The following is a 14,399-nucleotide window of genomic DNA, read 5'->3' as shown; positions in this document are numbered from 1 at the left end:
CTCCACTAGGAGCAGGGTGCGACGACACCCAGCGTTTTCGACTTCCAGTCGATCCATGGCTCATGGTGTTCCAGCCATGCCATGCCAAGGATGAGGTCATACCTCGCATCCAGGTCTAAGACCAAACAGCGTTCCACGCTATCGAAGCTCTCAAACTTCACTCCAAGGTCGACTGAGACCTTCGACACAGTTACCAGTGTCCCCGTCGCGAGACGGACAGAGATCGTATCTCTCGTTGACACTTCCAGTGCCTCAGCATACAGCTGACTCCCTTCCAGGGTGGAGCGACGGGCGTAGTTGCCCGAGGCTCCCGAGTCAATCAAGACTATCCATGGCTTTGCAAAGCCCTTCACGTTCGCTTGAGCGACCAGCAAGCCCGGCTTGCACACACTCTTCTCGTAAGAGAGCTCAGCTCTCTTCGGGGCTGAGCCCCATTGACCTCTACCTCTTCAAGGCACAACAGAGCTCAGCTCTTCCCCAGTAGGCCGCCCCGCGCCTACTGGGAGTTGCCGTTTCCCGGCGATGACCCGTAGGGTTGGCTCGCTGGAGCCTCGCGCTTCTTGCGCAGAGGGCAATAGGCCCTCAAGTGCTTAGTGCTATTGCACACAAAGCATCGGCGGATGCCGGCGTGCTGCTCCGCAGCAAGAAGCTCCGCTTCTTCGCTTTCAGCATAGCTGAGGTCCATCGGCTCTGGACCGCTCGAAGAGCTTGCGCTACCAGCGCTCCAACTAGGTCGAGCCGACCTGAAGTTGTGCTCGGCATTTAATGCCACATCCACCGCCTCTTCAAAAGAGTTAGGGTGTACACGGAACGCTTCCGCTCGAGCTGCGCTCACACAAAGTCCCTCCATGAACACGGTCACGCTGACCAGTTCCGGATCAGGGTTCGCCGCCATTCCGGCGATAAGATTTCTCAACTCTTGGACATAGTCCAATAAATCCTTCTTACCCTGGCGGGTAGCAAGGAACTTTGACCGGATACGGTACGCCTGATTAGGCGGCGCGAACACGCGCGAAAGCTGTTGCTTCAGCTGATCCTAAGTGGGAAATGCAGCGTCAACAGACGTGCCGCACGTTAGTGCCCATTCGCGAGCGCAACCTCCAAGCCTGGAGATAGCCAGCGCCACGCGCTGATGCTCAGACTGGAGCAGGGCCGATCCCATGGCCATCTCGACCTCACGGGTCCAGAGAAGGAGATTCTCTCCATCCTTCCCCTCGAAGGTTTTTACGCTCACCATGAGCGGTTTCAGTCGCATAGACTCTTCACGCGTCGTCGACGCTGCCGCCGTTGCGGCGCTCATCTTCTCTTGGACGTGCTCCGAGAGCGCGTTCTCGTAGCGGGAGAACGATTCCAGCCTGGCGGTGACCGCCTCTGGACCTTGCGATGCAAGATGAGCCACGCCCTCCGGGCCAAGCAAGGACATAAGCTTAGTAAGCGCGTCCTGCTGCTCCGGGGGCAAATTTGCGAACACGGGGTGTTCCATCCTCGCAGAGGATATAGTCAACCGACTCAGGAGCGGGATTGACTACAAGTGCAGCGGGGCTGCCGTAGCTTTAGCGTCAGAGGAAGACGTTCGACTCAAAGAGTCACTAATACTAAGTTCCTTATCCAAAGGACACTTACAGCCCAAGACCAGGGCTCAAAGTTAACACCTTAACTTTTATGCTTCAAAACCAGAAGTGTTTTATTTACTATTATTGCGGCCAAGCCGCCTAGGGGTAAATGTATCTCCTTAACTATCTAGCATAGTTAAACCTAATCAAATGCATAACGTGTGGCTTTCAGCCAACGTACTGAGAGACCTTGTTAACTCTCCAACTTATGTACTGAGAGTTTGTTAACTCTCCGGGTACTTCGTACCCCTGTGTGCTCCACACCATGTAACCCCGTTACACTCTCCCCCACTAAGATGAGAACATTCCGTTCTCGAAACTCTCCTCAGCGAGGTCACGTCTTGTTAAGACGGCGAAGGTTACTACACCTCACACCAGCGTTGTACAGCTCCGTGAGCTCACAAACGCCTACGCATCGTTGATGCCCAACTTCTCGTCGTCGGCCCACGGCCCAATGCTCCAAGCGCAGCGCGCATCTTGCTCTCAAGCGGTCTCAGACCTACACTCGCGCTCCGCGCCTACTCCAAAAGTTAAAAACCGCTTAGAGCAATGCTCTTGACTCATTCGAGTCGTCGACAACAGCTCAGCTGTTGAACTCTCGCTTCACAAGCGATAGGTCCGTGGTTCAAGCCCACTAGGGCACAGCCCTCTCGTTCCATGAACGATTGTTCACGCTTGGACAAGCTTAAGGGCAACACCCTTTTAGCTCAATGGTTGAGCGTTGGCTTTGAGAGCCACAGGTCGGTGGTTCGAGCCCACCAGGGCACAGCCCTGTCGTTCCATGAACGATCGTTCACGCTTGGACAAGCTTAAGAGCAATCCGCTTTTAGCTCAGTGGTCGAGCGTTGGCTTTGGAAGCCACAGGTCGGTGTTTCGAACCCGCCAGGGCACAGCCCTCTCGTTCCATGAACTGTTGTCCTTGAATGGACAAGCTTAAGGGCAACGCCCTTTCAGCTCAGTGGTCGAGCGCTGGCTTTGAAAGCCACAGGTCGGTGGTTCAAATCCATTCGGGCGCAGCCCTCTCATACCATGAGTAGTCCGTTCTCGGACTGACGTACGGGCATCGCCCTTGTAGCTCAATGGTAGAGCTCCTGCCTGTCAAGCCAAAGGCCAGTGGCTCGATCCCCGTGCGGGACACCACTTTCGCTGTTACAGCGCATCCACATTTGGATCATGCTCATCGAGCAAGTTGTTTCAAAACAACTATGCGTCTATCGAGACGCTTGTGCCTGAAACTTGTTCAGCACAACACGAAGCACCTGCTTCCTTCGCGACCATGTCCCTAACACTACGAGGTCTCTCCACCTCCTGCTCCCGCTGCGAGCACCGCTCATACGTACGAGCTGGCTGCTGCAGCCACTGGTCAGAGCCTGAGCTCAACTACTGACCTCATCGCTCCCCACTCTAGTGGGAGGCGCCCAGCGCCTGGCGACGCTGTCGCACGCCATGGTGGCGCTTCGGCACATGATGTGCCCGGTCGTAAGCGTCAACGACGTCAGGGCAATCTTGCCGGAGGATAACCTCAAACTCCCATGAGTTCTGTGAGTGAGGGTAACCCCTCCACTTCACTAAGTACTGGGTACGACCCTGGCGTCTACGCCACGCCACAAGGCGTTCCACGTGAAAGTGGAGCTCACCATGCTCATCGAGCAGAGCAGGAGGAGGCCTTGCCTCAGCTGGGCTCTCGCGGGGAGGGTCAGCACTTGCCGGAACGGCGTCTGCGTCCATACGACGCCGGCGTCCACGACGCGAACGTTCACCGCCCATCGGTCGATCTCGAAGAGATGATCCACCTTGTGGATAGGTTAGAGCCACCACTGTTGACTCACAACCAGGTCTCGGACCTTGAGCGTCCAGCTGCTCGGCTGAACGTTCAGCTTGCCTTGCTCCTGCATCTCGAGCACTTCGCTCCGCGACCTGTGGCTCTGCCACATGCTGTTGATCAGCCATCTGTGGATCCACCACTTGCTGTCGTTCAGCCTCCCGTGGCTCTACCACCTGCTGCCCTGCAGCTGTCCGTGGCCCAGCCACCGTTGGTGCCAACGCCTCCGCGCTCACCTGAGCAGGGTCTTGGTATGGCTTAAGCAAGCCAACATGGAAGACCGGATGCGTGCGCATCTTCTTCGGAAGGTTGAGCGTATACGCTAGGCCCTTCCTGGCCACGACCTTGAACGGTCCTATGAACCGAGGTCTTAACTTCGTCTTGAAGACTGCAAACACTGCATGAGTAGGTAGGTTTTTAGCGTTTAATAAAACTTGGTCACCGACCTCAAACCTCTCAACATTGCTTCTGCCCTTGGCATCTGCATGTTCCTTCTGCGTGTCTTGGCTTTCAGCCATAGCGTCGCGTACTTGACGCATTACGCTCAGTCTCAAAGAGACAAAGTCATCGACTTGCTTGCGAACCGCAACAGGGCTGACATCAGCTAGCCGCTCGGCTATCCCTCCCCCACCAAGCCCTGAGCCACTGCATGGCGGCGTCAGTGGGACGCGAGGATTAACCAAGCCGTTCACATAGAACGGAGTGTAGCCTGTCGAGGCGTGCACTGCATTATTTAATGCGAACTCAACGAGTGGGAGCATCTGGCTCCAGCGTTTTGGCGCCTCAGCGCATACGCTTCGGAGGGTATCCTCCACAACGCGATTCACGCGTTCGGTTTGACCATCGGTCTGCGGATGGTCCGCCGTGGACATGTCCAAACGAGTGCCGAGCACTCTGAAGAGGGACGTCCAGAACTTCGCGGTGAAGCGCGGATCTCGATCCGAGACAATTGCCTCAGGCAAGCCATGTTGGCGAAAGACTCGGTCTAAAAACAGCAAAGCTGTACCTTCACCATCAATGGTGTCCGGCACTGCCGCTAAATGAGCCATCTTGCTCAATCGGTCTACAAAGACCACTATACCTGTGTTTCCCGCCTTATCCTTGGGAAGGCCAAACACAAAGTCCATACTCATGGACTGCCAGCATCCCTTGGGGACAGGCAAACTCGCCAATGGCGCTGCCGTGCTCGGCGCGGACTTTGTCCGTTGACACGTCTCACACGTGCGTACATAGGTGCCGACCCACTTATACATCTTGGGCCACCAGTACATCGAGCTCACCGAGCCATAGGTCTTCTCCCGACCTAAGTGCCCGCCCACGGGCGTATCATGAACCTCATAGAGGATTCGATACTTTAGATCCTCATCATGAGGAACGACTACACGAGGGTTATCCTCAGCGTCGGTGCTGTAGTACAGCAGGCCGCCATCGAGTGAGTATCGATGCAGCCTCGCGCGTAAGCGCCCAGACAATTCCTTGTCAGAGTCTTAAAACTCTTCGCTCCCAAGAGCCCGTAGCAGCGCTACGCACATGTCGTCTTGTGCATACGCTCCGCGTATCAAGTCAGGCACTGACGACGTCACTGTCGTGACATGAGCTAACTCGTAGTCCGGCCTGCGCGAGAGCGCATCGGCCACTACATTAAGCCGCCCCGGCTTGTACTTCACCTCGAAGTTATACTCGGCAAAGAAGGAAAGCCATCTTGCCATTCTCTGAGAGAGATGAGGCGACTGTGTCGCAGTGCGTAACGACGCATGATCAGTAAAGATCACAAAAGGCTTAGAGCCTAGCAGGTGTACCCTGAATTTGACTAGAGCATACTTCATTGCAAGTAGCTCTTTGTCATGAACTGGATAGTTCTTCTCTGCAGCTTTGAGCTGGCGAGACTCAAACGCGATCACGCGTTCACGCCCTTCGGCGTCTGCTTGTAGTAAAGCACAACCGATTGCAAAATCGGAGGCGTCACAGACGACGCTAAACGGACTATCCGGGTCCGGTAGCGCAAGGATCGGAGCCTGGAGAAGGCTCTCCTTCACAGCCTCAAAGGCTCCGTCGTGCTCGACGTTCCAGCACCATGGTGCGTCCTTCTTAAGGAGATCTGATAATGGCCGAGCCATCTCCGCGTAGTTCGCACTGTACTTGTGCAAGTAATTGGCTAAGCCTAGCCACTTGCGTAAGTCTTTTTGGTTCTTGGGAACCGGCCAGTCCACGATGGCCTTGACTTTGGCAGGATCTGCCCGTAAGCCACGCTTCCCAATGAAGCACCCGAGGAAAGGTATCTCCTCCGCGCCAAAGACGCACTTGTCCAAGTTGGCATACAACTTATTAGTGCGCATGCACTCGAGCACCGCTCGCAAGTGGTCAATGTGGTTATACACGTCTGACTTTCCGTGCTCGGCACGACTATGGACGAATATATCGTCAAAGTACGTTTGAGCGTACGCCGGGTGGGGCCTAAACAGCTGCGTCACAAGACGATTGAACGTTGCTGGTGCGTTCGACAGCCCCTGGGGCATCACCAGCCACTCCCAGAGCATACCGCTCGGAGTACTCACCGCTGTCAGCGGAATGTCGCTCGCTCTCATGAGCAATTGGTAGTAGCCATCGACCAAGTCGAGCGCGCTGTACAGCGTACAGCCTACCATGTTGTTCTGCAGAACATCCTTGCGAGGAATCGGCGTTTGCGCCGGGATAGTGGCCGCATTTAGCTTGTTCAAAGCATGAACAATGCGCCACTTGCCGTTCAGCTTTCTGACACAGAACGTGGGTGTCGAGTGCGGAGACTTACTCTCACGCACCATCCCTGCCTCGTGCTTCGCACGGAAGAATGCGTCAATGACGTCACACTGCTCTCTCGGCAAAGGCCATTGCCTTGTTACGCAGTATTTGGTTCCAGGAACCAGGTCAATCTCATGACACACGCCTCGATCCGGAGGCAAGCCCGTCGGTGGGTCTTTTGAGACAACGTCTCCATACTCCTTCACCACCGGGTAGAAGGGATCCGAAGGATCTTTGAGGATCGCCGATCCACTTCTTGCGCTCAGCGCCTTCTTGGTGTCCTCTAGGACCGCGTCGTCCACGACGGATGAGGAGTTCAACTCCTCCTCAGGTCCCAGCAAGACCACCTCGGCTAGCTCGCCTGCCTTTAAGACTTCGCCGAACTCGGCAATGGACATCTCGTCCAGCTCTAGCAGAGCATCTGCAGCGGGCAGAGTATCAAGGCTGATATCGCCTTCTACCTCCCCCGTCACTCCGTTCACGAGTGTATACAGCTGTTCACAGCAATCACGTGGAGCATCACCGATCGACACGTTGGACACATCGTCCGACGTCGAAGACGTCACAGACGCCCTGCGTCTTCTTCTCCTCTCCCTCCGCGACCGAGCCCGGCCGGATGAGGGCGGTGGGGCGACATCTCCGTCACCACCACCGGGTGCAGCAGCACCATCACTCCTCGAAGAGGATACAGTGTCTCGCAAGACACTCGGCTGAAAGCCAAGAGGTTCTTGACCTTCACACAGTGAACTAGGTGTCACTTCACCTGCATCTCCTGGGCCACGCCCATGATGCCTCGACTCGCAGTCGACCGCGACCCTCGGGTCACTCAGCGGTAGGTCATCGACCAGATTCGTACCACTCAGTGGATTACGCGCCACTCCGCGCTCGTCCTCACCAGGACCCAGCAGTTGGTCATTGACCTGACCTGCACCGCTCAGCGGATAACGTTCCGCACCACGTACGCCCTCAGGGCAAACAGCAACCTCGTTGCTAACAATTTCGGACATACCAATGGCCAGCACTACGGCCACCTCGGCCTCGTTCTCGCGCCAAAAGCGCTTCTGCTTCCTAGCCGAGGTGGGTTCATGACTCACCAAAGCTCCACTAGGAGCAGGGTGCGACGCACCCAGCGTTTTCGACTTCCAGTCGATCCATGGCTCATGACGTTCCAGCCATGCCATGCCAAGGATGAGGTCATACCTCGCATCCAGGTCTAAGACCAAACAGCGTTCCACGCTATCGAAGTTCTCAAACTTCACTCCAAGGTCGACAGAGACCTTCGACACAGTTACCAGTGTCCCCGTCGCGAGACGGACAGAGATCGTATCTCTCGTTGGAACTTCCAGTGCCTCAGCATACAGCTGACTCCCTTCCAGGGTGGAGCGACGGGCGTAGTTGCCCGAGGCTCCCGAGTCAATCAAGACTCTCCATGGCTTTGCAAAGCCCTTCACGTTCGCTTGAACGACCAGCAAGCCCGGCTTGCACACACTCTTCTCGTAAGAGAGCTCAGCTCTCTTCGGGGCTGAGCCCCGTTGTCCTCTACCTCTTCGAGGCACAACAGAACTCAGTTCTTCCCCAGTAGGCCGCCCCGCGCCTACTGGGAGTTGCCGTTTCCCGGCGATGACCCGGAGGGTTGGCTCGCCGGAGCCTCGCGCTTCTTGCGCAGAGGGCAATAGGCCCTCAAGTGCTTAGTGCTATTGCACACAAAGCATCGGCGGATGCCGGCGCGCTGCTCCGCAGCAAGAAGCTCCGCTTCTTCATCTTCAGCATAGCTGAGGTCCATCGGCTCTAGACCGCTCGAAGAGCTTGCGCTACCAGCGCTCCAACCAGGTCGCGCCGACCTGAAGTTGTGCTCGGCATTCAATGCCACATCCACCGCCTCTTCAAAAGAGTTAGGGTGTACACGGAACACTTCCGTCCGAGCTGCGCTCACACGAAGTCCCTCCATGAACACGGTCACGCTGACCAGTTCCGGAAGAGGGTCCGCCGCCATTCCGGCGATAAGAGTTCTCAACTCTTGGACATAGTCCAATAAATCCTTCTTACCCTGGCGGGTAGCAAGGAACTTTGACCGGATACGGTACGCCTGATTAGGCGGCGCGAACACGCGCGAAAGCTGTTGCTTCAGCTGATCCCAAGTGGGAAATGCAGCGTCAACAGACGTGCCGCACGTTAGTGCCCATTCGCGAGCGCGACCTCCAAGCCTGGAGATAGCCAGCGCCACGCGCTGATGCTCAGACTGGAGCAGGGCCGATCCCATGGCCATCTCGACCTCACGGGTCCAGAGAAGGAGATTCTCTCCATCCTTCCCCTCGAAGGTTTTTACGCTCACCATGAGCGGTTTCAGTCTCATAGACTCTTCACGCGTCATCGACGCCGCCGCCGTTGCGGCGCTCATCTTCTCTTGGACATGCTCCAAGAGCGCGTTCTCGTAGCGGGAGAACGATTCCAGCCTGGCAGTGACCGCCTCTGGACCTTGCGATACAAGATGAGCCACGCCCTCCGGGCCAAGCAAGGACATAAGCTTAGTAAGCGCGTCCTGCTGCGCCGGGGGCAAATTCGCGAACACGGGGTGTTCCATCCTCGCAGAGGATATAGTCAACCGACTCAGGAGCGGGATTGACTACAAGTGCTACCAAGTGCAGCGGGGCTGCCGTAGCTTTAGCGTCAGAGGAAGACGTTCGACTCAAAGAGTCACTAATACTAAGTTCCTTGTCCAAAGGAACTTACAGCCCAAGACCAGGGCTCAAAGTTAACACCTTAACTTTTATGCTTCAAAACCAGAAGTGTTTTATTTACTATTATTGCGGCCAAGCCGCCTAGGGGTCAATGTATCTCCTTAACTATCTAGCATAGTTAAACCTAATCAAATGCATAACGTGTGGCTATCAGCCAACGTACTGAGAGACCTTGTTAACTCTCCAACTTATGTACTGAGAGTTTGTTGCCTCTCCGGGTACTTCGTACCCCTGTGTGCTCCACACCATGTAACCCCGTTACATGAGTGCACCCATAATAGGGTGACCATATTGATTACGCCATGGATCCGGTGGATCGGAAGATAATACAGCTGGGATGATGGGTCAAGAAAAGAAGGGACATGCAGCCGAGCCTGGTGAGGGATTTAACAAGTAAAAGACATAGAAGGTAGAAATACAGGCAGGTATAGGCTTAAGTATCAATACAGTCTTCTATTTGCACAGTAACACGCAAGTACCTTCCTGCCCTCAAGAACCGGAGCTACATTGGCCGTACGAGCTCGGAGAAGGTTGAAAATTGCGGATCTAGTGTTGGTAGCGATAACTGGATAATACATTGGCCAGATCCTACAACCTAGTGAGCTTTTCCTTACACGTGCAGATTCGACAGGTTAACCGAATATACTACTTGGTCGGTTGCACCCTAGAAGGTCTCAACTCTCAAGATCCCGTCACAGGAGGCGGCAAGTACGACGTAAAGGAAACGCAAAGGCAAGGGACACACCCGCAAGGCAACCCTACGACCAGATCCACGATCTAGGCCCTGGATCCATAAGCTCGAGTAATCGCTTAGGATTCGGAACCATCCACGGACGCAGAGTGGAGATTTTACACTGCTGCTCCACCCCATCCCCACGTCTCGCCAAGACACTCAAGCTTCACCACTTGAGCTCTTCGGAAGTTACCGAGAGAGCCGATCCCGCCCTACCGACGGGTACACAAGGTGAGGAAAGTTTAGCAGAACACGGATCATCGGGGGACCCCTCCGTTAGTCGGTGTCTGGGCGCAGTTGGTAAGTTGGATCCAGCAATCTCGCAGATTTTGCTGATCCCGCTACGCCACAGATACATTAGAAGCGTAAGCACAGTAAGCCAGCACCATAATGCAAATGTACCGAGAAAGCGACAGTGACCACATGTGCTTTGGCTACCGCGAGAGCGTGACGAGCTTACGAAACAAGTTATGCATGGATATATCAAACAACACGCCGAGCTGATAAGTAGTAGCGAGATTACAGCATCTAACGTACATGAGCTACTATTCAATTCAAGTCTAAACACCACTACAACATGATAATCTGCCTATATCGATATGGTTTCGCATGTTCGTCATACATATTAAAGCTTGCCACTCGGAAAGGATCTACGTCACTCGGTCAGTCAGTAGCTATGCAAAGAAGTCAGTAAGTGTGTCAGCTAGGCAAGTAAGATCAACGCATGTGAAAGGTAGTGCAAAGACCCTTTAGTAATATCATAAAGAGCTCAGCGGAGCAATTTCAAGACATAATATTGGTCTTTGTGGCGACCATCGGCAAAAACTACCTGTCCTAAAAGATACTTCACGCGAGGAACGGACCAAACCTTGCTCTAATAGACCGTCGCAATCAAAGATATAGCCGTATTTACTCCAGCTAAACTGGGATTTCGTAGTATCATTGATACTGACCCGTCTTCTGAACAGCGTATATTACATCTGCAACCCCGCGCGCCTCCGATTCGTGTCATTTTGGGAGCTATGCGCTCAAATGAGATTATAGACAAAACCTTTCCGGGTAGGATGGTGCTCATCTTGCAGATCACGTTAAACCCCGGTCATGTCTACCATAACACGTGAACACTAAGGATATTTGATGCAGTGTTGTTTTGAACCGTAACATAAGTATATCACAGTATGCATTTAATATATGTAGCTTTGCGCTAAGTAGAATCTCTAAACCCAGCGCAGCGGAGGTGGTCAACCCTCTCTACACCAACCAACGATGCCCTAGCGTCCGCGGAGCGGGCGCCCAGAGCGCTAGTTTCCCGCCACCTAACCTTGTAACCTGTCGGTCTGTCTGTCTGTCCGTCCGCCTGTCAATCCGTCCGTCGCACTCCCTGTCTTCCTGCTTTGACCTGCCTTTTCGCATGGCTACACTCGCCCTTTCTAAAGCATTTGGGTCCCATCCTACCGACCGCGCCTATCTTTCTGACTTGACTTAAGTATGCCTAAATTACAATTATGGCCAAAAAGCGGACACAATTATCTCGCGCCCTGATTGGCAGTACTCCGCGACGACTGGATCTGTCGCACGATCAGACCGCCTCTCTCCCTCGCTATTGGACGTAAGGTAAGCATTTCTGCCGAGCACGAAACGCACCGATTTCATACAAACAACCAGTCGAGCTGCGTTGATGATTGATTATTGACATTCAGCTACGCAAAACCTGTCGTACGTATTGTAAATCGGGCACAGTATCACACTTTGTTATAAGAGCTGTTTTCATCGCATTTTTTAAAGTAGAGACGATGTTATTATTACTATTATTAAAGTAGGCTTCACGACCTTTGCGTTATCTGTACAGAAAACTACACAAAAAGCCGGAGTTGATAAACCCAATTTCGATAGTAAAATCTGCGACACAAAAACTCGGACGACTAGCAAAACATATTTTAATTGGGTGAATAAAACTGAGGGTATGGAATAAAAAGTTCAGCTACGCTTGTTTACTATACCGTTGTCGACTCATAGCACGGAATTGCTGATTTAAAGCTACGAATTACGTGCTCGTTGGGAAAACTTTCCCAAGCTGCAACTGTAGCTTGTATGGCTCGAAGACGTTTTTCAGCAGCCGTAAGGCCTTTTTTGGGTAGTAATTTACCTCGAATTCGAGACTTTAGAGGTCCCATTACCCCTACATCAAGCGGTTGACAAACCGATGTAGATTAAGCGGGTAATGGGACCTCTGCAGCGCATGCCGGTTCGGCTACCACACGCATACCCTCCTCTGAAACGTGACAATAAAAATTGTCCACTAAGAGGAGGGCAGGGGAGTCAATTTCATATTTTAAAATGTGTATTACATAACAATTCCCAGCCGACTGTATCCATCCAGCCAAACTCTTGTACTGTGTAAAAGTGACCACTTGGCAGCGTGCTTAACTACGTCCGCAGTGTTTTGTCAGATTTTGGATCTTTTTCGCCTTTTAATTGCCCGGGTTCTTGCTGGCGGCATGTCGAACTAAATGGCCGTTTCATCCATGTTGTAGATTTCCGGTAGAGAGTATGAACCGTATTTACTCCAAACTTCAATTGCAAAATCCGATTTTTAAGCGCTGCAGATCCACACTTGGGAGCTTGATTTCTTGGATTTTTTGAGCTGGGAATCCGTCTAAAATCAGGTTAAAAAAAGATTAAAAACTCAGTTAATAATGCAATAATATTTTACAGATAATACCGGTCGGCGGTTCGCTGCAGTAAACGTTCAAGGGCCCGTCTGCAACTCTCGGCAGACTTCTTGTTCTCCGCTATGGCCTCTATCCAGTCAGGGTAGTTCTCTTGAATAAAAGCAATCATTCCTGATGTAGTAAGAAACTACAAGAGTTAAACAGTAAGAGTAAGTAATAATAAAATACTATAAAATTTAAATAACTCACTTCTTCGTCGCGGCGTACGTCTTTCATGTACGTCAAAAGGGCAGAGGTAAATGGAAAGCTTTCCTTACGTCCCTGCCCTTTGGTCGTCTTGTCGAACTTGTTCCCCTCGTTGACGCGCAGCTTGGCCCTACCGACCCACCACCCATGCACCGTGCCGTGCGGGTGGCCCAGCTTTTCAACGGCGGCAGTGAGCCCAATCCTCTCAATGAGGTCGACTGCCGCCAGCTTCTCTTTAATTGGGTAGCCGAGCTGCTTATTCGTCCCCATCGTAGGTTTAGAAAGTGATCATGCAGCGCGGCTTCACCCTCGAATTGCTGGCTTCCAACCGAATTTTAGCTCAATTTATTGGATGGTCATCATAAGTTAACTACTTTTTGATTGGTCAATATTTACTATGGGGCACTTTCATTTTTCCGTGTTTTGTGTACGCCGGCTTTTTGTGTCGCTGTCTGTAGCTGCACCCGGACACCGCACTGTACGGGTGAATGGTACCTACGTGGTGGTGCTTAAAAATCATTGTTATTGCTTAAAAGTATGTTTGGGTTGAAAAAATGAAAATAGCATTATCTAACCGTTTGCTTAAGCTTAAATTTTTTTTAATTATAAGAAGCAACATTAAATGGCCGTGTTATGGCTAAATTTTGACGTGTTTTATTGGTAAAAAAAACAAAAGCATGCTTATGATGTAATAATACTATCTAATATTTTGTTTAATAATATACACCCAGCAGTAAATATCCGTTAAAATACCTAAAACATTTACGCAAAATTGTAATTGTAATAGTTTGCTCACAGCTTGCAACATGGCGAGACCTACGGGCGAAGCGAAGATTGACTTGCTACTGGTAAATCCGCAGCGGTCTACGATGGACCCACAAGACCGCTGCGCCTGCTGCGGGAAGCTGCAGTATGGCAATGCGCTCCGTATAATCAGCGGGTGGGGCATCGGGCGACACTGTATTGCCTGTGAGAATGGGCCAAACACGACAAAGGTCTGGGAGGGAAAGGCTCACAACCAGATCCAGGAGAGGTCAACTGCCAGGATAGCCTGGCGAATGCTAGCAGCGATGAGCCCTGACTGGTACCACAAGACGAAGAAGAGGCGCAGCCTCTCTCGCAAGCTGACCACCCGAAACGTTGAGTACATCAAGCGAGAGAAGCAGCATAAGAGCAAGTAATTGGTCAATATACCCTTTATGGCCTCCATGTTTCTACCTATCTTTGTATTTAGTATATTGGCTACAGTGCGAGGCTTGGAGGCTCACATGCAAGGCCAATATTGACCTGCGACCGCTGAATCCGCAGCGGTCTACATGGGATTCCCGGGCGCGCTGCGTCGGTTGCGGGAAGCTGCCGTACGGCTACGCGTTACGTACAATCAGCGGCCGGGGCAGCGTGCGGCACTGTATTGTCTGCAAGAACGGCCCAAAAGCGGTTAAGTTCTGGGAGGAAAAGCCTCCGCCACCTGGTTCGGCCGAAGTGCGCCGCCAGGAAAGCCTGGCGAACGTCAAGAAGGAGATGGGTCCTGACTGGTACCCCAAGAAGGAAAAGAGGCGCAGCCGCCCTCGCAAGCTGACCGCCCGAAACGCCAAGTACATCGAGAAAAATAAGCAGCAGAAGAGCAAGTAATTGGTAAATATACCCTTTTAGGCCAATTTCCTACCTATTTTGGTTTAGTATACTGGCTGACGGTGCGAGGCTCGGTGAGCTGACTATAGTGCTGACGCACCTACAAAGCGTAGCGCTTCATAAAATATGAGCACATGGAATCAGCTGTGTACCGCTGCAAGTTGG

At 52.6% G+C, this 14,399-nt stretch overlaps 1 protein-coding gene across 1 annotated transcript; it reads right to left on the bottom strand.

Moving 5' to 3' along the window:
* Positions 1 to 12,277: 12,277 nt before the first annotated feature.
* Positions 12,278 to 12,872, bottom strand: PITG_08276 (uncharacterized protein; the record flags this gene model as incomplete). The annotated part of the gene is made up of 2 exons (XM_002903637.1): positions 12,278 to 12,340; positions 12,606 to 12,872. The coding sequence occupies 2 exons, from the start codon at positions 12,870 to 12,872 to the stop codon at positions 12,278 to 12,280; spliced, it is 330 nt and encodes a 109-aa protein (XP_002903683.1).
* Positions 12,873 to 14,399: the final 1,527 nt, after the last annotated feature.

The sequence above is a fragment of the Phytophthora infestans genome, genomic scaffold (assembly GCF_000142945.1).
Source record: "Phytophthora infestans T30-4 supercont1.13 genomic scaffold, whole genome shotgun sequence".
NCBI classification, from domain to species: Eukaryota; Oomycota; class Peronosporomycetes; order Peronosporales; family Peronosporaceae; genus Phytophthora; species Phytophthora infestans.
The sequence above is the reverse complement of the archived record's forward strand: the minus strand, read 5'-3'. Positions and strand labels throughout refer to the sequence as shown.